At 44.9% G+C, this 21379-nt stretch overlaps 1 protein-coding gene and 1 long non-coding RNA gene across 6 annotated transcripts; both read right to left on the bottom strand.

The window, feature by feature from the left end:
- Nucleotides 1-883: 883 nt before the first annotated feature.
- Nucleotides 884-21281, bottom strand: ZFYVE19 (zinc finger FYVE-type containing 19). 5 transcript variants are annotated; one of them, XM_081864034.1, is made up of 12 exons: nt 21166-21281; nt 19713-19856; nt 18293-18414; nt 17403-17456; nt 15197-15357; nt 13162-13307; nt 12487-12601; nt 8285-8491; nt 6416-6495; nt 5278-5385; nt 2888-3030; nt 884-1303 (listed from the first exon to the last, which is right to left on the bottom strand). In XM_081864034.1, the coding sequence occupies exons 2-12, from the start codon at nt 19767-19769 to the stop codon at nt 1231-1233; spliced, it is 1266 nt and encodes a 421-aa protein (XP_081720160.1). In that variant the 5' UTR covers nt 19770-19856; nt 21166-21281; the 3' UTR covers nt 884-1230. The 5 variants fall into 5 exon arrangements, with proteins under 5 accessions (XP_081720160.1, XP_081720162.1, XP_081720159.1 ...); XM_081864036.1 differs by having other exon boundaries at nt 19713-19793; nt 21166-21239; XM_081864033.1 differs by lacking the exon at nt 21166-21281 and adding an exon at nt 20853-21159.
- On the bottom strand, nt 9802-12477 carry LOC309345710. Its single transcript, XR_014158352.1, has 2 exons — nt 12267-12477; nt 9802-11512 (listed from the first exon to the last, which is right to left on the bottom strand). It is a non-coding gene; the product is annotated as an uncharacterized lncRNA (long non-coding RNA).
- Nucleotides 21282-21379: the final 98 nt, after the last annotated feature.

Here is a 21379-nt window from a genome sequence, read left to right as displayed (position 1 = left end):
ACAGTGGGCAAACCTCTGTCTGCCACACTCTCCAGAAGGGATAGTTCTAGCAAAACCTAGCACAAAGAAGATAAAATAGCATACACTTGAAGCATAAAAGTAGCCAGAAGCAGTTTGCTGGATGGAGTGGAGCCATAATGCTAGTTTTGCAATGTGTGTGTGTGTCTCACTGTTGCTTACAACGAGAGAAAGGGACAACATGCAGAGCGGAGGGTAAGTCAGCACAGTACAAACATACCGGCAGGAGTGCTGGATTGGGTCCCATGCCTTTGCACTTCACCAGCCTTCCCACAATCTCTGCCCTGCCCCCCCCCCCAAGCCACTTCTAAAAGAAGCAATGTAAGGGGTGAAGTGGTCAATAAATCCATGTGTTTTGCCTATGAAGGAACACAGAACTGAGAAACGGGGTTCCATTTCTAGAATCTGCTGTTGTGCATTTCAAGGGACTTTGGTGCAACGCCAATACATGTCCGTTTAGCACACTCAGGTTGACTTACTAAAAGCATTCACCTCATAATGGTTTTGGAATTCGCTATTGTGAAGCGAGAACAGAAAGGATGCTATTCTGAAAATTTAGTAATTAAAAACAAGACATATGAAACCTAAATCTAGTTCCTTTTGTAAGGGGGAAAACTGACCAAAGAGAATGGAAAGATAGGAATTGAATGTTTTCCTGATTTCAGAGGAAAGGCCTTGGTTATGATCCAAGCCTACTTGGAATTTACTATAAAACTGGTTCCATTTTTGTGAAGAACTTTGCTGTTGAGGCAACACTACTGCTTGCATTAAGGACGGTGTAGTTTTAAGAGACCTTGAGACGAGTTCTCAGATTGTAGAATGCAACAGTGGACATCTACGGGGGGGGGGGGGAATCACCACAAACTTCTCTTCATATAATTTATTATCTTTGCAATATTTCCTATGAACATCTCATCCAGGTCAATGGCAAATCTCTGCAAAATAACCCACCTTTTCAAGCATGCCAGTCTTCATTCTCACTGAATTAACAGCTTACTCACATGGCAAACCACCTTCAGGGTACTACGAGCTCCACAGTGGCTGCCTTGATTTTGCCGGGCACAACCATTTGCCCTCCAAGCTTCTCAGTGACACAGAACTGCCTTTCAGAGTCTGCCAGCTTTTGCTGAAATAGCAAACCTTTGTGGACATCTTCTCTTTTATACCCTTCCATTTCACCTTCCTCCCCTTTTCTTCTCACGCTCCTTAGGCTCATTTTTGCTTTCGAGGACGACAATAGCTAGACGTTCGGTGCTCCCTCCGATCAAATTCATCATGGCTTTCCCTGAAAACCAAAACAGGAAGTGCAGGCAGTGTTTACTAGGAGTCTACTGTCATGCCAACCAGAATATCCTGCAGAAGTGATGGCGACTCTCACTCATTCATGGAGGTAAGAGGAGATCACAAGCCCTCCAGTGATCTGAGGCACAAGGTTTTGCAGGCATAGTCAGAAGTCTATGAATTACTAGTATGAAAATTTAGGTTACTGGGCACAGCTGGCAAACAGGAGGCCTCCAGCCGTTCCTTCAGATCCAACTCTGAAACTGCGCTACAGGGGTGGGGATGCCTTCTCTGTAGGATTGTGAGCCACAGAAAAGAGCAGAGAAGGGCCCAATCCGCTGACAGAATAGTCTTGCACAAGCTCAATGGAAGGAAACAGAACTATATGAGTACACATCACTGTCATCACCCGCAAATAAATTACTCTATTTTATGTATGTGAAGTGTTTTAATCTTTGGCACCATAGTCTGAATGACAATTTTCTCCCTCCCTACCCTACAAGAAGAGAACTGCAGAGAGCCAGTGGGGTATATAATAAGCCAAGTGATGGACTTGAACTTTGGGACAAACTACATGTTCACTAGCTACTTATTTCCCCTTAAATAATTGCAGGCATGAGAGTTCCCAGTTCTTAATGTAAATACAGCGCATAGAGAGGGGAAGCTTCTCTCTTCACTCTCCCACTTTGATTGGAATGGAGATTCCTTCCCTTCCTCAAATGCAGCTAGAAAAATAAGTTCCCACTGATACCAATGAGGACTTTTTATCTAAGGCTCTCAGCAGCACAGAGGGCTTGATCTCCATTCCAGCTGTGGGATGTGAATATGAAGAGAACTTCTCCCCAGGCTCTACCATTGCAGTAAGAACCAGGCTTCCCCCAAGCCTGTAACTATTTAAGAAAAGGCAATATACACAAACTCATGCGACCACTTTAGACAGCCATGGCTCCCTACTCAAAGAAATCCTGTAGTGCTGAGAGTTGTTAGGAGCTATGGTTCCAAGTGGTTTACCCATCAATCCCTCTTCCCAAGGAACTGTAGGAATTATATCTCTGTGAGGGAACAGCGGGGTCTCCCAACAACTCTCAGCACCCTTCACAAACTACAGTTTCTCTGGGGTAAGCCATGTTTAAAGTGGCAACATAGTGTTTTAAATAGACAGTGTGAATGTGGTCATGGTCTGGGCCTAAGAAAAGCTCCCTTTAGGTCCGACACCAGTTGTGTGGTCGTTGCAGGAGCCACTGCTGCTGAGGCAAGTGTAGATTTTCCACCAATTTCCCTCTCCGAAAACAGCCCTCAACTCCTGTCCCAGATGATTCCTCCATCCTTTTTAGGGAAAGCAGGAAGTTGCAGCAGGATAGAGGAAGTGGGACAGTCCCCTCCCCTTAGGGCCCAGGTCATGGGGATTGCACGTTCAGTGCTAACCACTTTCTGCCGTGGGGCCCTTGCAACTGAGGAGCTGTTTCAGCCTTTCTGGCACACAGCTCTTCCTGCACACTCTAAAAAAACATGCAGCAGATGATCACGCTGCACAATCAGCATGGAATGCTGGGATTTCCACCTTCCGCCCCGAGGTTCTTGCCATTACCGGAAGCATCGCTGGCAGTAGAGGTCGTCATCACAGGCGTGGCAGCGCAGGACAGCATCCTCGTTGCAGATGCAGCACCAGGGCAGCTCTTCCTCGTCACTGTCCGCTAAGACGAGAGGTTTAGCAACTGCTGGAGCTTTTCCCTAACAGGAAGGGTAATATGCATAGATGTTGCAACAGAAACTCCAAGAGTACCTTCTGGTGTGAATGGGGAGCTGCATGACATTGCCTTCACTGTCTGCATTCTGCAAAATTCCTCCCACTACAACTTTGCACCAATTAAAAACCCAAACCCACTTATCTAAATCAGTGCAATATTTCTACATATATCATGTAATGTTGTCATTTCAATTTTTTTTAATTCCAGTTTTTTTAAATTAAAAACAAACACACACCTTGCCTATGCGTTATTTGTTTTTTGGGGGGGTCAGGAAGCCACGTGAGTGTAAGAGGAAATATGTGATTGGCAGTCAGAGCACATAGGAGGGATGCTGTAGTTATTTCCTGGATCGTAGATCCCACACTCAGCCGTGGGTTGGACTGCATACCACCAAGGTCCTACCTTTATTATTCTAAGACTAGAGGTCAGAAGGTTAGAAACTGAACTAGATAGGGCACAGGACTCTTTTCCCTGAAGATCACAGCATTTTAAATATATGCTATGCACACATCTACATATACAGTGGTACCTCGGGTTACAAACGCTTTGGGTTACAAATGCTTCAGGTTACAGACTCCGCTAACCCGGAAGTAGTACCTCAGGTTAAGAACTTTACCTCAGGATGAGAACGGAAATTGTGCACTGGCAGCGCAGTGGCAGCGGGAGGCCCCATTAGCTAAAGTGGTACCTCAGGTTAAGAACGGTTTCAGGTTAAGAACAGAGCTCCGGAACGAATTAAGTTCTTAACCAGAGGTACTACTGTATACACATTCTTTTTTTGGAGATTTGAGATAACCACTGTGTTTTTAATATGAACCATCAATTTCCTGCTTCAGGCCTCATCTTACCTGAGACAGTTCTTCTTTCAATCTAGGCCTACATTCCCTCCTTCTCACCACCATGTACAATACGATGCTCGTGGTGTTACCCCATGTTACAGGGCTGTTTTGAGGAATATACTGGGAATATACATGAAGCGTTTGAGACACCTGAAATGTCTGCATAAATGCGAAGTATTAAAATCTTACAGCCACAAGGACCAGAAACTCAAAAAATAAAATAAAACTGAGCTGCTACGAACTCTGCTGCAGACCCTAGAATACACTTCTAACCCTGCGCAATATTGGACACCTGAAGACAATGCCGAACAGCCCAAGCAATAAAGGAACGACTGCTTTTGCTTGGTACAGGAAGGGCCCATCTGAAGCGATGAGGCCTTGACATGAGTTTTGTAAAGTCACAGAGGAAGCATGTGGAAGAACTGTTTGTTATTTTCCACATCAGCACCAGTCACGCTTGATTGCTATTTACTTTAAAATGCACACACAACTTCGGGCACCTCTTCTTGCTCACATAGACATCAAAACCTATTGTTCTAGAAGAGGACACCTATCAATTTTGCCTACAGCTGGAGGGCTTTGAATTGTTTGGCATAACACAGAACTAGGACACAGAGTGTGGCTCAGAATTACCTGGCCTTCGAGGAGTCATTTTGTCTTTTGCTTCTCAGCTTAACCATTCGGCCCATGGGCATTTTGTTGTTGTTTCTGTTTAGGTGCTATTTAGCACGATGGGATGACACCTAAACTAAAAAGGGCCTTGCTGGGACCAGCCTGACACTGCACTGAGCACAGCAAAGTCAGAGAATGCCACACATATAGGCAGTGCTTTTTTCTGGGGGTACACATACCCCTAAACATTTTGTGAATCTTTGTACTTCTGTCCATTTACTGTATTTATTTTTCCTGATTTGAACTATAAAACACTGATTTTCTTGAGTCAAAATGGTAAAGGTAAAGGTACCCCTGCCCGTACGGGCCAGTTGTGTCCGACTCTAGGGTTGTGCGCCCATCTCACTTAAGAGGCCAGGGGTCAGCGCTGTCCAGAGACACTTCCGGGTCACGTGGCCAGCGTGACGAAGCTGCTCTGGCGAGCCAGCACCAGCGCAGCACATGGAAACGCCGTTTACCTTCCCGCTATAATGCGGTACCTATTTATCTATTTGCACTTAATAGTGCTTTCGAACTGCTAGGTGGGCAGGAGCTGGGACCGAAAGACGGGAGCTCACCCCGCCGCGGGGATTCGAACCACCAACCATGCAATTGGCAAGCCCTAGGTGCTGAGGTTTTACCCACAGCGCCACCCGCATCCCTTTGAGTCAAAATGAGAGTACCCCTAAACATTTTTTTAGAAAAAAAGCACTGCATATAAGATTGAATTGGCTGCTCACTTGCTCAGGTTTCCTGGCTGGTTTCTGTTGGTCGGTCGCTGGTTGGGTGGATCGATCTGGAGAAATATTGAAGCCGCTTGCTTCATCCAGAGCTGCCTCCTCAGTAAGCTGATGGCAGAAACAACAGCAGTTGAAACAAAAGACTTTTCTTCACACAAACCTTCCCCTCAGAAGCGTCTTTCTTCTACTACTTCCTTAATCTTTGGTTTAGTAAACAAACATGCAGCCACCAGATTAACTATTGGGCAGGAAAGAAAGCAGCTTTACAAAGGGCATTTATGACCAAAAATACTATCACTAGTCATTAAATACTCAGAGAGCACCTGGGTTCAAATTCCTACTCAGCTAATTAATATCTGTAACCTACCTCACAGGTTGTTGTGGGTAGCTCCTCTGGCTAGAAATTATGTAACAAAACCAATAATATGGATGCTCCTCCCTTCAGACATTTGCATGGCTTGTCTTTCTGCCTCTCAAAACCCTTTTCAAAAGTCTCAAGTATGGCAGCTTTGATTTTTATTATTTTTTCTTAAAATCTTCGTTTCATCATTCTTTCATTGCTTCAAATATTTGAAGCAATAGCAAATATTTGTTCATCTTACTACGTACTTCCTATTCCCCTCCCCTTGTTTCTCTGATATTGTGAGCCTGCAGGAAGAGCCCACTGATTACAGAATGCTTTACTTTTGAGTAAACATGCATCCAATTGCTGAACTGCTGCCGTTGTGAGTTTTAGATGGTATTGCTTTTTATGATGCTGTAAGCTGCCTTGGATGGGCTATACCCCAAAAGGCAACCTATAAATGAGTTTACAGATAAATAAAATTGCACTACACAACTCCTACAGTTAATTGACTACAGTGGCTGTTGTACACATATTTTAATGGGAGTAAGTTTCATTTTAACTCTAAGCTGACGTGCACAGGAACTGCATCACACGATTTCTTTAATCGAGTGAAAGCTCTACATAGTACTCTACAAGGCTTATGGACTAATTTGGGGAAACCATTAGGAGCACACTCTGAGGATGGATTTACAACAAAGATAAGAAGCTGGGCATAGCAGAAATCTTGTCTTTGCAGCAAGACAAAAGCAAGAGGCTTAACAAATGCAAAAATTAATTCCAATTACTATGGACCTGTTTCAAAACTCTCTGAATGGCTTCTTCTTCTTCTATTTCTTCATCACTATTGGGAAATCTGTAGTCATCCAAAGTCACTGCAAGAGAAAGAAGAGGAAACTGAGGAGCTAAAGATGCAATTCATCAAGAAGGCCCATCATCATCTTATGTTTCTTGCCCTCCTTTGCAGATTTGCCCTCCCTATGGGAAGATGGGTTTTTATTTTGGTTCACATTCTTTAGCGTATTTCTGATCCCTGTAAAGCTGGAGAGAGAATGAAGGACCACCTGATAGAATGTACCACTAATACAGCCCAGACACATGTATTCTTAGAAGAATAAAGGCTGTTCCCTGGTCACTTCCGTTCCATGATCAGATAGGCAGATATTTGCTGCCTTTGGGCTCAAGCAAGCTAGCAATCCGCCCTCTTCCTTTTGTGGCCTTGTTTCCCTAGCAGCCAATCCTTCCTTCTTGTTCAGCCCAGGCTCTCTAGGCTGATCATTCTTTATGGTAGAGTCCCAAGAGAAACATGTTACTTTTGGTTCCAGTCAGTAGGATTTCTAAAGACATCCAGGATCCTCCTTCTTCCATCATCAGTGTAGGCAAGGCTAACTCTAGATGTGGCAAATGGAGCTGCTAATGGATGAGAGGTCACTTTGACAGCAGCTCTGTTTGCAGAATTAGCAGCGGATACTTTTTAGGTGGAAAAGTTCCACACACTCACTCTTGCATATCAAGGTTATATTAAAGGCAAAAGATTAGGCCAAGGTATTGTCTTTCCTCCAGTTAGTTGGGAACCCTAGCTGTCCATGTGAGAATGCACTTATTAATTACAGAGGGAGCATGAAGCTACTGTGCAGCTGACAAGTTGCATAGGCTGCAATATTTTCTAACGCTTGGGATTACTTGAAGGAATAGTGTGTATATTTTATTTTATTTTATTATAATAATGTTCTGCAAAGCTATTTGTCTGTTTGATACACATTTGGACACCTCTTAAGGTATCATAAATCACATTTTGAATGGGGTTTCCTGAGATCAAGGAGCAGGTTTTTAATCTATGGTTCGGAAAAAATGGAAGACCAAACCTTTCAAAATGGCACCGATATTTTTGTTTCTTCAAATTCCTGAGCAATGCTAGGCACCCAGGGGTGAAGAAATATGAGAGAAGACCAGCCCCCTGGCAAATGCCCAAGGCTGGAGAAAACACAGCTAAGTACTGAATTTTGCTACAGGCCTGTCTATACGCAAATCAGGCTTTGTTCAAACAGTTTCGCTTGTGAAAGAAACTAAGGGTTTCTGTTACAAGTTAGCTTCAAGCTATCCACCGATACCAATTACTTGTTCCTTAAAAAACCAGAATCACAGCACTAGGAAACAGTCATATTTTTCGACAATTGTTTGTCAGGCATATTCCCACTAACCAACAAAGAAAATGTAAGGACGTAAGAAGGGTCTGCTGGTTCAGGCCAGTGGCTTATCTAGTCCCACATCCTGTTCTCACAGTGGCCAACCAAATACAGTCAAACCTCGGTTCTTGAACAGCTCCGTTTTTGAACGTTTTGGCTCCTGAATGCTGAAAACCTAGAAGTAAATGTTCCGGTTTTCAAACATTTTTCATAAATTAAACATCTGACATGGCTTCCGCTTGAGTGCAAGAAGCTCTTGCAACCAATCAGAAGCTAAGCCTCGGTTGTCAAACATTTCTGAAGTCAAACGGTCTTTCGGAACGGATTACATTTGACAACCAAAATTTGACTGTATTCCACGGAGAAGCCTGCAAGCAGGACCCAAGAGCACTGGCACTGTCTCCTCCTGTTGAGAACGACTCCTCTTAAGGAAACAGAGTGCCTGTTTTTCTGCTTCCTTTAATATCCCATTACATACCTTTCTCAGGATCTTGGCCTTTTAGTGCGGCCAATCGCTTGGCTACTTCTAGAATCTTCTCCTGCCTGGTGTTGTCTTCCCTCAGCTCAGTCGCCGCCGATGCCAGCAATCTATTCTTCTCCTCCTCCAACTGTTTGGGATCCATATCACCAATGCCGCCAATGCTGTCGGCTCGATTTAAGTCATTTAAAGTTTGGGTCCTAACTTCTGGAAAAGCAGAGACTTAGGGTTAATTCAGAAATATATGACCATTGCACGATGACTGCAACCTTAAATGATGCACGCAGCACAAACCTCCCAGACCAAATGCGGCAAATGGAACATTTATTATCTGGCTCCCACATCACCATAAAAACAATGCTATTTCCGTCTGCAATGTCTATCGCCCCATGAAAAGGATTGTGTTTACAGCAAGAACAAATAAGAACCAGCAGCCAGCAAATAAAACACATCCGATCGGTAAAGGCAAAGGTAAAGGACCCCTAGACGGTTAAGTCCAGTCAAAGGCGACTATGGGGTTGTGGCACTCACCTTGCTTTCAGGCTGAGGGAGCCAGCATTTGTCCACAGACAGCTTTCTGGGTCATGTGGCCAGCATGACTAAACCGCTTCTGGTGCAAAGGAACACCGTGATGGAAACAAAACCGCATGGAAATGCCGTTTACCTTCCCACTGCAGTGGTACTTATTTATCTACTTGCACTGGCATGTTATCAAACTGCTAGTTTGGCAGGAGATGGGACAGAGCAATGGGAGCTCATTCCGTCGTGCGAATTCGAACTGCTGACATTCTGACCGGCAGGCCCAAGAGGCTCAGTGGTTTAGACCACAGCGCCACCCCATTCCTCCATCTAATCGGTAGCAGCCGGTGAGGCTGCATTCCCAGTGTCAAACACCACTGATGGTTACCAAGCTGGGGGATGGGAAGGAGCAAGGCGGCAGGGAGTTTGGTGTACTGCAGGCAAGGCGCTGGAGCCAACACGATACTCCTGCTGCTGTGCCTACCCTGCAGTAAGCTCTCTGCCGCCTTGCCTTCCCTCTCAGTAGTCAGTCGCGATGTGTGGCATCAAGAAGCCAGGTCAACAATACAGCATTGTCCCACTGGGCACTGCTGCATCAATCCCAATAAAATAACTAAGACCCCATAAATCATTAAAGCTAGAAGGGTATTGCAGATTCAACAACCTGCAACATCAAAAAAGCTCTGCTCCCTCCCAGCATAGTTTTGCACTAATTTTTCAAAATGCTTTCTTTAAAAAATAGTGATTAATTAGTAATGGTCGATCTTGACTTGGGTTACATTCTGGGGGTTCATGTGCAAAGGTCAAATCATGCAAAGTCAAAACAACCGCTGGAACTCCCCCAGCTGCTTGAGATCTTGCAAGGCCCTACAAGATCCCATGAGAGCCTCTAAAGCCTGAAAAGCAAGGATCTTTCATTACCTTTCTATTTATTCGTACGTTTGCGATTGCTAAGTAAAATAAGTGTAAATTTACATGTGGCACTTTTAAAAAATAATAACAAAAAAAAAAAAAAAAAACCAAAACCATAAAAGAGGAAAAGCCCTCCTGAAGCACAAAGAGAGGATGAGGTGAGGCTGGAAGATTATGCAGATTTTGAATTTCTGGTATGTGAATCTGTTCTGCACATTGCCAGGCCAGGTTCACACTGCAGGGCGTGAATAATTATTCTCCCCACCTAGTGAAAATTAAGAGCAAATAACCCGCTACCATTTCTCTTTAAATGTTAGGTTTGCCTTCAGCCTAGGACTCGCCTAGGGAGGTCTGCTCTCAGGGAACCTCCCAAGGTCCAAATGCCAGCAGAGGGTTGGGCCAGAGGCAGACATGGGCGGAACAATCGATGTGACTTTCACCTTTGCGCAGCAGATACATTCTAGACCCACAAAAACCAGAGGTTTCTGCACCTCCCACCTACTCTGCCTTCCAGGCAAGTAGAAGACACAGTTTAAGGACGGGAAAAACAACAACACTGAAGAACAGGAGCAGGCAGCATGGAGCCCTCTGGACAGTAGTGTCACTGCTGCTTTCTGGGTTGGTATGGGGGTTGAGCAGGGTGACATCACAGTTGTGTGGCTGCACCAGTGGAGTCAATCCTGCATTCCCACTAGTGTGTGCCTGCTAGAACCCTATCCCTGCTGCCACCATTCTGCAGAGGACACTGGTGTCAGAGAGGCAGCTCCATACCACCAACCCAACATGCTGGCCCTTCCTGCTCCATGAGAGTCCTGGGGGCCAGATAGAGAAGGCTGGAGGGCCACATTCAGCCCCACACCTGCTATATACATAGGAGGGGAGTCAAATTTCTGGTGGGTATGATAAAAAGTAAGACCTCCCTGTATACTTTTAAATATTGTGAGGGGGAGAGATGTATCTTTGTAGGAGTTATTTATGAAAGAGAGGTTTGATACTATTGAGGATTTCCTCTGAGGGTTAGAGGTGCACTTTTGCAGTGGTTCTGTATCTATCAGCTGGGTCAATTTCGGAAAGCAACCTTGGTCCCCTAACAGTTATGCTGTGAAGCACCACAGGGCACTATTTTCTCCCCATTCCTATTTAATGCCTAAATAAAGCCATTGGAAGTAGTCATTAGGAGATCTGCAACACAATGCTTTCAATAAGCTGAAGACACTCAGCTTTCTTGCTCTGTAACATCTGAATCAGGAGTGGTCTCTTTCAGAGGCATACTTAAGTTTTGTTTTATTACTGTCCACTGATCATCTCCTGGCCTTGTACTGAAATTTTAACTATTATCGCTACTGCATATTTTATGTTTATTTTTGGTTTTCTGTACTCCACTCTTGATATTTTATAATGAGTAGCTTATAATTTTTTTTGAAATAAATACAGTGGAACCTTGGTTCCCGAATGGCTTAGTTTCCGAACAAATCGGCTCCCCAACGCCATGACCCCAGAAGTAAGTGTTCCGATTTGCAAACGTTTTTCAGAAGCCGAACGTCCAACGTGGCTTCCACTTAAGTGCAGGAAGCTCATGCAGCCAATCGGAAGCCGTGCCTTGGTTTTCAAATGGTTTCGGGAGTTGAATGGACTCCCAGAATGGATTAAGTTTGAGAACCAAGGTACCACTGTAAAATGAATAAAAACATGTCAGCCAAAGAACGACACTGCACCATGACTCTGATCAAAGTACTCATACTGTTCTTGAACTGTAACTAAAGAGATCATAGCAAACAAAGATGTATACAGTGGTACCTCGGGTTAAGTACTTAATTCGTTTCAGAGGTCCATTCTTAAACTAAAACTGTTCTTAACCTGAAGCACCACTTTAGCTACCGTATTTTTCGCCCCATAGGACACACTTTTCCCCCTCCAAAAATGAAGGGAAAATGTGTGTGCGTCCTATGGGGTGAATGCAGGCTTTTGCTGAAGCCTGGAGAGCGAGAGGGGTCAGTGCGCACTGACCCCTCTCGCTCTACAGGCTTCGCGCAGATCTCCGCAAGTCGTGGGAGCCTGCGCCGGGCTCCCGCAGCTTGCGAAGATTTGCCTGCATGCCGAAGGCTGGGCGTGCTGAGCTCAGTGCGCCCAGACTTCGCGCAGCTCCCCGCAAGGCACGGGAGCCCGGCGCTGGGCTCCCATGGCTTGCGGAGAGTTGCCTGCATGCCGAAGGCTGGGCGCGCTGAGCTCTCTGCAAGGCGTGGGAGCCCGGCGCTGGGCTCCCACGGCTTGCGGAGAGTTGCGTGTTCTGGGGGCTGGGGAAGCTTGGGCTTCCCCCCCAAAAAACTAGGCGCGCCTTATGGGACGGTGCGTCCTATAGGGCGAAAAATATGGTAATGGGGCCTCCCGCTGCCACCGCGCCGCCACCCCACGATTTCTGTTCTCAACCTGAAGCAAAGTTCTTAACCTGAGGTACTATTTCTGGATTAGCGGAGTCTGTAACCTGAAACGTATGTAACCTGAAGTGTATGCAACCCAAGGTACCACTGTATATGGAAACAATTCAAATAACCTTGTTTTCATTTATATACCGTACATTATTTAACTGGGACCTGCAGCAAGGAGTAAATGTTGGGTGATGTGCTTGAGTGAGTGATTATACTGTAATGGATATATTGATCTATAGCAGTGGTGCCCTTTGAGGTCTTGAGGTGTACTTGCTTATTCCTCCATTTTTAATCAACTTGCGGGGGGGGGGGCGAGACTGAGCAGATTTAAAACAAGACAGGGACCTTGTGGTGTAATTCCTGAGCCTCCGCTCTCATCAATGGCAACTTCCTCAGACATCTGCTTCAGCAGGTCATCTGACTGCTCAGTTTGCGTCCTGGCATTAGGGGCCTCGTGTACCTAACAAGAGAAATAAAAACAGAAAGGGATTGCACAAGTTACATCGGAATTCCCAAACTTTCAAGTTCACTGACCACTGGATGAGTTCAGAAAGTTGCCATCAACCTCTACCCGAATTCTTAGGAAATAAAGGGGTGGCCTTGGGAAGCAGCTAAGCAGAGCCCTGAAGAAAAGTGAGGCTTTTTAAAGACTCACTGAAGTTTCCCAAAGGCAGCTTGCTTTTATATATTTGGTTGAGGAGTGTTATAATTAGTCTTTTAACACTGTAAAAAAATAATATTTTACAAGTGAAACTCTGCACTTACATACATTTTTTTTTGCAAAAGAACAGAAAAGCGTGGTCTGAGAATCCTGTTGCAATGTGGAATCATCTTGTTAAATACAGAGGTTCCTCAATGGCAAGGGCATTCATTGGCTCTCTGAACATGCCCTTGCTCAAAAGTTTGTAATTAAATTTATTTTTCACATTGTACCTTATAAATTCCTTTTAAATTCCTTTGTTCTAAAACTAAAGGACCACTGTATATATATATATATAGAGAGAGAGAGAGAAATCTTACTGGTTTTGGAGCTGGAGAGGGGATTGTTCTGCCCTGCAAGGCTGCCAGCCGGTTTTCCATCTCCTGGGCTGATGGAATGGGTCTTGAAGGGTCATCTTTCAGTGCTGCCAGCCTAGACTCTATCTCAGCCTGAGATGGAATGGACTCTGTTCAATTAAGAACAATCTTCTTTTACTAAGAGAGCCCAAGAGGCTTTTGTAGCTTTCGTGCCTTGCATTAAAACAGATAGGCAAGTATTTCCCCACCCCCACCCCTGCTCCAGCCATCATATTGACTAGACCCAGAGGATACCGAGAACCACCTGTGATACTGGAATAAAATATTTCCCTTCTCTGCCCCCACCGCATCATTCCCTAGCCTGTGCACATTCAGTGCCCTGCAAACCCCAAATCCTGCTGTCTGAATAAAGCTTAAGTAACAGACAACAATTGATGCATTGTGTGCTATCTCTGCAGGCAGAACAAAGAGCTATTCAGGATACAGAAGCTCCACCTGCTGACCACTGGAGGGCCTTCCCATTCAGTCTGAGGTTTCCATCAGACATTGTTCACATATCAAGCAATGCTGCTTCAGAGACCTCAATCACCAGAAACTAAACAATGAATAGAAGTTCCTTTCAACTGCCCACAAGAATATTTATAATGCCTACCAAATGTCAGATGCTTGCCTTGTGTGGCAATCCCAGGGACACACTAATTATACATAGCCCTGCCTAAGTATCACACAGATGCGAGCTGAATTCAGACCATTGTTAGTCTCTAGTGCCTTCCCTTTGGCACCTTCAATTGGAAGGTATCTAAAGCAGCTTCCAGCAGCAGCACAACGGCCTGCAAAAGGAAGCGTCAAAGATGTATATGCACACAGAGGCCATCAACCCAGAGCATATAGCAATATATCGACTAACTGCGCAATTCCATAAGTACTGCCTGAAAAGTAAGTTCTATTTTTGCTCAAGGCAAACCATGAGCTGTAAACCAAGAGCAAACCTAGGTTACAGCTCAGGTTACAGCTTGTCCGAAGCAAAACAAATCACAAGGCCAGGTTTGTACAACAAACCATGGCTTAGTTTGCAGCACTGCAGGAGGGTCGGAGGGAGAGCAAAGTGGCTACAATCTCCTCTCCAGGAACCAGTGTGTTCACACTAAGCCATGGTTTAGCGTAGCATTATGTGCAAACTGGATCAGTGTGTGGCAGATCTATTGTGCAAATAAACAGTTAAGGTAACCTTGCCATCGTTGGTTTTTTTCCCACACTGCTGCAAGCACATGTTGGCTTTAAAGCTAAGAACAAGCCTTCCCCTCCATTTGCAAGGCTGGGAATTCATTTTTTAAGTTGTTTTATTTTGTGTCTAAAGCAGGCTTTCCAGGGGTGATAAGAGCAAATGACTCCAAAAATACCATGTGCTCTATAGGACACACTTTTTCCCCTCCAAAAATGAAGGGGAAATCTGTGTGCGTCCTATGGGGCGAATGCAGGCTTTCGCTGAAGCTTGGAGAGCGAGAGGGGTCGGTGCGCACCGACCCCTCCGCTCTCCAGGCTTCAGGAAGCTATCCGCAAGCCTTCGGAGCCTGGCAGGAACTCCCGCCGCGCTCCGAAGGCTTGCGGATAGCAGGCAGCAGCCCGAATCCTGGGGAGCGCAGCGCTGCACACCCTGGGCTTTGGGTAGCTATCAGAGCTCAGAAGGCTTGCGGATAGCAGCAAGCTCCGGGAGCGAAGGTGAGGTTGTGCGCAACCTTGCCCCCGCTCCCAGACTCATTCTGGGGGCTGGGGTCGGGGGAAGCTCGGGCTTTCCCCGCCCCACCCCCGCGGCCAAAATGGAAGCCAAGACAGCGAGCGGGATCCATCCCGCTCGCTGTCTTGGCTTCTGTGAAAGCTGCGCGCAGCCTCTCCCAGCTGGAGAGGTTGTGCATGGCTAAAGAGGAAGCCAAGACAGCCAGCATAATTTTTTTTTCTTTATTTCCCCCCCAAAAAACTAGGTGCGCCCTATGGTCCGGTGCGCTCTATAGAGCGAAAAATACGGTAGTACGCAGCTTACTGGGTTTTGTTTCCTTCTTGAGCCTCTCCAGTCTCTCTGCTAGAGCTCGATCCTCTTTTGATAGACCTTGATATGTGGAGCCTGCTTGGCTTTGGGACTTCAACAAACCCTTCTGGAGTCCCTGCGGCCGATTCTGCTTGGCTTCAAGGGCTGCTACACGCCTGCAGAAAGAGCAACCAGGAGGAGTTACAGCAGGGTTTTGGTTTTTTTAAAGGGGAAATAATAATTTTAAAATCATATTCCATGTGCTTCTCTAGGGGTTTGTTCACACCCACCCACACCATTTGATCATTGGAGCATCAGCTGACTACTTGCATGCACAAAACAAACACTACGGATGGAATCACCCCACCAAGTAAAACACAGTCCTGTTTCCAAGCGCATTCACATGTTCAGCCAGAGTCGTGAAATACTGAGCAATCAAGTGCTGAGCAATCAAGAAGTATATAAGCAAGGGGTAATTTTAGATGAAGGTTATGCAGCGACTATGGAAAACTGCCTTCTCTCATCATATGAGTGGAAATCACAGCTACTCCAATAAGAAACAAGAACTAACATTTCAACAGCAAAGCAGTGCTAGATGAGGTTGAGAAAACAATTTTGACTTCCCTTTACATTAGGGCTTCGAATCCTGACATAAACTAGAGAACAAGAACATTACTGTTGGCTGATTATAACCTAGAGCTAATGGTGGCAGTTCAGAACAAAGACTTGGATCTGTAAAATGAGCAAAGGTACACACCCTTGTTTGCAACTTACACCAAGGATACGGAATAAGATTCTTATTTGCGTACCAGATCCAGGTGATCTTGGGGGAAACTGATTTTCTCTATCTATTTCAGTTGGGGTTTATGCCTGGTTTTGGCACAGAAATTGCTTTGGTTGCCCTGTATGATGACATCTGTCAGGAGAGAGACAAGGACAGTGTCTCCCTGTTTGTGGAATGCCCTCCCCAGGGAGGTTCGGCTGGCGCCTTCATTATACACCTTTAGGCGCCAGGTGAAAACAATTCTCTTCAAGGCCTTTGGCTGAAGAACATCTGATACCCTTTTAAATGTGTTGTGAGAGGGGGTGAGGGGAAGGGAGTTATTAGATTGTTTTGTTCTTGTTTTTATTACGTATTTGATGTTTTATATCTTGTATTTTTGTGTGGTGAATGGCCTTGGGACTTGTGGATGAAGGGCGGTATAAACCTTTTAATGATGATAATAAATTAACATCTGCATGAAACTACTGAATAGGATTATCTGGAGTTTTGCAGTACATTATCAGCAATATGCTGATGACACACAGGTCTACTTCTCATTCACATCGGCAGGTGTGACAGCGGAAGAGCTGGACCAATGTCTTGCCTTGGTCACAAACTGGATGAAAGCCAATAAACTGAAGCTCAATCCAGGCAACATTGAGACACTGTTAGTGGGCTCTTCCCTAGACTAAATGGATGGGAGGCTGCCTGCTTTTTATGGGGTTACACTTCCTCTAAAGGAGCAGGTACATAGCATGGGGTATTTCTGTATCCACAGCTCCCCCTTCTGGACAGGAATAGCCTAACTTCAGTGATCTATGCTCTGGTAACCTCTAGGTTAGATTACTGCAATGCAGAGGGAGGCCTCTGAAGACGGTTCAAAAACTTCAGCTGGTTGACCACTGGGGAAAGACGGTTTTAGTATATTGCACCAATCCTGACCCAACTGCACTGGCTGACAATTTTGGGGCCCAATTCAAAATGCTGTTTTTGACTTATAAAGTCTTAAATGGCTCAGGACTGCAACACCTCAAGGACTGCCTCTCCTCATATGAACCAATGTGGACCCTGTGGCCATAATCTTAGGCACTTCTTCATGTGCCTCCTTCACTAGATGTCCAGAGGGTAGCAACACAAGACCAGGCCTTTCCTGTGGTGGCTCCTTGCTTGCAAATACTCTCCCCAGGGAGGCTCGCCTGGCGTCTTCATTACATATATTTAGGCACCAGGCGAAAACATTTCTCTTTAACCAGGTCTTTGGCATCTTTGGCTTTGGCATCCTTTTAAATGCATTTGTGGGATGGGGTTATTGGTTTGTTTTTGCTCTCGTTTTTATTATGTATTTTGTGTTCTTACTTTGTCTTTTTATGCTATGAATCATCCTGTGATCTTCAGATGAACAGTAATATACAAATTTAATAGATGATAGATAGATAGATTAGATTAGACAGAACTCACTTTTTATAGTTCTCTGGTGGAGACCATTTAGCTGCATTTGACTGAGGTGAGCCACTGTAAAGCAAAAGGAGAAATGTCACAATGGCAGAACATAATCAATCCCTTCTTAATCATGGCAAGACATGCCCTCAGACAGAACCCCATCTTGCCTTGCCTTTGATCCTATGAGAAGTCCCGGGTATAACATCAATCTATTTCACCCTATGCCTCAAAAGCAGCAGGGGAGATGGTGAGGCTGTTTGTTGATTGTGCCTCTTTAGCTTCAGTTTGAAGAATTGCCTGACTGAAGGCACCCCCGCAACAATCTTCCATCAAAGTACACAGAAAACTAGATGCAAAGGAGAAAGGTCCCAGCCTAAACTTCAGCCTGAGATGACAGTTTTCTAACAAGCCTCAACGATTTCACAAAGTCCACTCCAAAGGTGTGGAACCTCAGCCCCAGGGAGAAAACGTAGCCCTCACTGGCCATGCTCCATTTCCTCCGTGAATGCTTTTGCCTGGATAGAACATATCCCTCAACTGGAATAATGCTGCTTGCTTGCACAGATGGAGAGACAGGGAGGGGTGTAGAAGTTTCTGACTTTTGCATTGCTGGAATGTAGCCTACTGTACAGAGTTAAGAGGCATGTCTGTTGCGTCAACTACTTTTGCCTCTGCCCCCTCCCCCTTTGCAGGCATGTAGCCCCTGCCCAGTTACCCATGAGAGAAAAACAGCCTGAGAAACTTCCTTAGTCTAGAAAGACCCTTGCATCATCATATAGACCTCATTGTTGTGGGGAATGACCACCTAGCCTGTAGAAGTGCTGGAGTGACAAGTCCCTGCAGGAAACGTCCTGTGTTGCCTTCATAAAAGGAACCCCTCAATCAGAACCACAGCTCTGGTTTCTTACCTTGTTAATTCCCCATGGCATTGCTTGCAGACCTTCTGCTGGGTGTTTCCACAATGGGGGACGACAGCACTGAATCCCAGGCAGCCTGAGCAAAACGCTCGCCCGCATTTCTTGCATCCACACTGAGAGAGGAAGGAAAGAGGAAAAGGAAGGAAGTGCTCTTAACACCCAGCTGCAAATGATTCCAAGAAGTCTGAATGACTCTTTCTTGGAAAGGCTTCACAAAGGGGATGCTTCCACATCAAAACATTATAGCCTTCTTCGATCATTTTCTACCTTTCGAAAGCAAAAGAATTTATGTGAATGCAGAAAGTGTTTGCTAACAGTATTTCAGCAGTATTTCAGTATTTCAAACTGGACACATGGTTTAGTGATATTTGTTTTAAATGTTTTCCTGCTTTTATCTTTTATTTTAATGATGGGTTTATCCATATTTGTTTTTAACTGGTTTTTAAATTTTAGTTATGCTTTATGACTAAACATTATGCTTTATGACTGAACCTGGGTTGTTGTTTTTGCTTATACTTTTTCTAAATAAATAAATAAATAAATAACATAACATAACATAAATACTTCCCATAAAACACATTAAATGAACCTTTGTTTACTAAATCTGTACTCAAAGATATCCATCTTAATTTCAGCCATTCCACACGTTATGTAGCTGCAGACCTTTGCCACCAAACTCAATGACCAAAAGAGAATCCTGGGTCTCTGGTGAATGTTCTTTTTATACATACAAGATTCCAAACGTATGTTTGCTTCACCCACACCTTACATTTTTAAGTGCACACTACACAGAACATGCCTACTCATTCAGAAATTTCCCACAGTGATGCTTACTCCTATGTAACTGTACACAGTTTTGCACCCTTACAGATATTGGATATTTGTTTTATTTTATATATTTATATTCCATTTAATGCAAGAATAGTCTCTAAGTGGTTTACAAAATATTTTATTATATAAACAATGAAAGTAAAACAATACAAGACTGTATTGAAAAGGTGTATAAAAAAGCATAATGTATTAATCAGTCCTAATTCTTACTTTGCAAAGCCAACATAGAAACAACATTTTCACCCCTTCACACCACACCCCAAACTTATGAGGGTGGAGGAACTAGCAAGAGAGCCCCCTCTGCCTATCTTAGCACCTATACACTTTACAGCTGTACAAAACAGAAAATTGGGACAAAAGAAAGTGATTTGCTTAAGACCTACCTCATCCAGTAAATTAATGACAGGAGACGATTAAACAACTGCCACATCATTAAAATAACTAAAATTTGAGCAAGTGCACCTGTCACAAACGATTGAAAGCCTGAGTTCTAGTGGAACATTTTGGAATAATAATTCCAAGTTCTACTCTTCAAGCTCTCCTTTTTCAAGACAAAGACGATTAGTGGAGAAAATCATACCTGTTTCTTGAAGACAGTAAACTTCGATGCACAGCCATAACATCTGCTATCCATCATGTCAGGTGAGGTGGCACACTCAGTCTTCAAAAATGTACAAATGGAGACACATGATTCTATTCTGTCTGCTACCTCAACTTTCTTCCTCTTTCAGAGAGAGACCAGACAATAAGAGAGACGGTACAGTTATGGAATGTTAGCAATGGACCACTGAAAACATGCCATGTTATGGAACCTGAGGTTCATGCAGTCTGAAGAAAATGTGAGGATCTGGTCCTTACTTAACCTTAACAGCGATGGTTGTCACTGAAATGTTCTTAAATCACTAAATCAAAGGAAAGGAAAACAGACACTACACTTCTTCTATAAATATCCTTTCTGAGGTGATCGTCCTGGTGAGCCCTCCAAATTTAAAGGAGAAAATCATTGGGTCTCCTAGAAGGCAGAATTCTAGATTTCAGTGCTATCAGTTTCAGATGAAAGCAGTGCCCCCAAAGTCTGTGTGTAATGGGTCGCCCACCCCATGAGTTCCCATTCTCATCATTACAGATGGCAAACACAACCATCTACAATGCACCGATTTATGTGAGAAAGGTGGCTAGCAATGCACATTTTTGAAGAGGAGTGACTCATCACTTTCGCAGGCCGCTAGCACATTACCCATCACCAAAAGGTAGCATCCTACAGGCAACCTTTAAAAATAAGAAGAGGTTACACTTTCCTGCCATACTCCAAGGTTTTTAGAGAGGATCACAGAACAGCTATAGATCCACTTATTTCCGCAATACTGTACAGTACTGTATGTACTACTGTAAAATGCAGATGTGGCTGGGCTGATACATGGACAAGCAAACATCCGGAGAGATTTCCCACCTGGTACTCATCTCGCAACAGCTAAACATTTCAATCTTTTTTGAAGACCAGGAATGCCAGCCCCCACCTTATTCATGGCACCCACATTTATGTATGTATGTATGTATGTATGTATGTATGCATTGAACAACCCACACATTTCAGGTATCTCTCCTTCCGTCTTCCTCCGCCTTCTCTCCGCCCCTCCTTCCTCTCACTCCCTCGTTAAAATAAAAAAGGCAAAAAATGGAAAATGGAAACGATGATGGAGAAAGCTCTGGAGCAACCCACCTTAGGCTGACCCGGGGCGTCATCCAGCCGATTCACACGGCCCAGCAGTCGAAGGCAAATGCTCTACCACCGCGGAACTCGACGGCCGTTTTACCATAGAAGAGCAAAACAACAACCCGCCAGGCACACACCTCGGTCCCAAATCTGGAAATCCAACACCCAGCTGCACAACACGACACAGCCACTGGGCGCCGGGAGGGCGAGGAGGCTGGAAGCGAAGCGAGGCAGAAGCCGCCTCCGCCTCCCTGCCAGACAACCACGAGCAGAACCTCACTAATGGCAACGTCCACTGGCCCGGCTCGGTAATACTCACTATAGTGCAAGAAACGCGCGGTGCGGCGAAAGTCCCACTCCCATCACCCCGGACAGATCTTCTCCGGCCAGACAGGAAGGGGAAGAACTACATTTCCCAAGAGCCCACGGGGCCTCCCCGCCCCCACTTTCCCTTGCGCGGAGTCTCATGGGAGCTCCAGCCTTTCTAGGTCCGAGGCATGACGGGAATCGTAGTTCTGGCCACACGAGCGAAG

The sequence above is a fragment of the Podarcis erhardii genome (assembly GCF_964252035.2).
Source record: "Podarcis erhardii genome assembly, chromosome: 1".
Lineage (NCBI taxonomy): Eukaryota > Metazoa > Chordata > Lepidosauria > Squamata > Lacertidae > Podarcis > Podarcis erhardii.
The sequence above is the reverse complement of the archived record's forward strand: the minus strand, read 5'-3'. Positions and strand labels throughout refer to the sequence as shown.

Bases quoted from the DNA above. Each gene is read 5' to 3' on its own strand.
- ZFYVE19 (XM_081864034.1), bottom strand. From the start codon at position 19,769: ATGATGGATAGCAGATGTTATGGCTGTGCATCGAAGTTTACTGTCTTC. The intron at 18,415-19,712 runs GTATGATTTTCT...TTCCTCTCTCAG, and splicing joins TTACTGTCTTCAAGAAACAG to TGTGGATGCAAGAAATGCGG. The intron at 3,031-5,277 runs GTGAGCAGCCAA...CCTTCCTGTTAG, and splicing joins CAGCCAGGAAACCTGAGCAA to GGAAAAGCTCCAGCAGTTGC.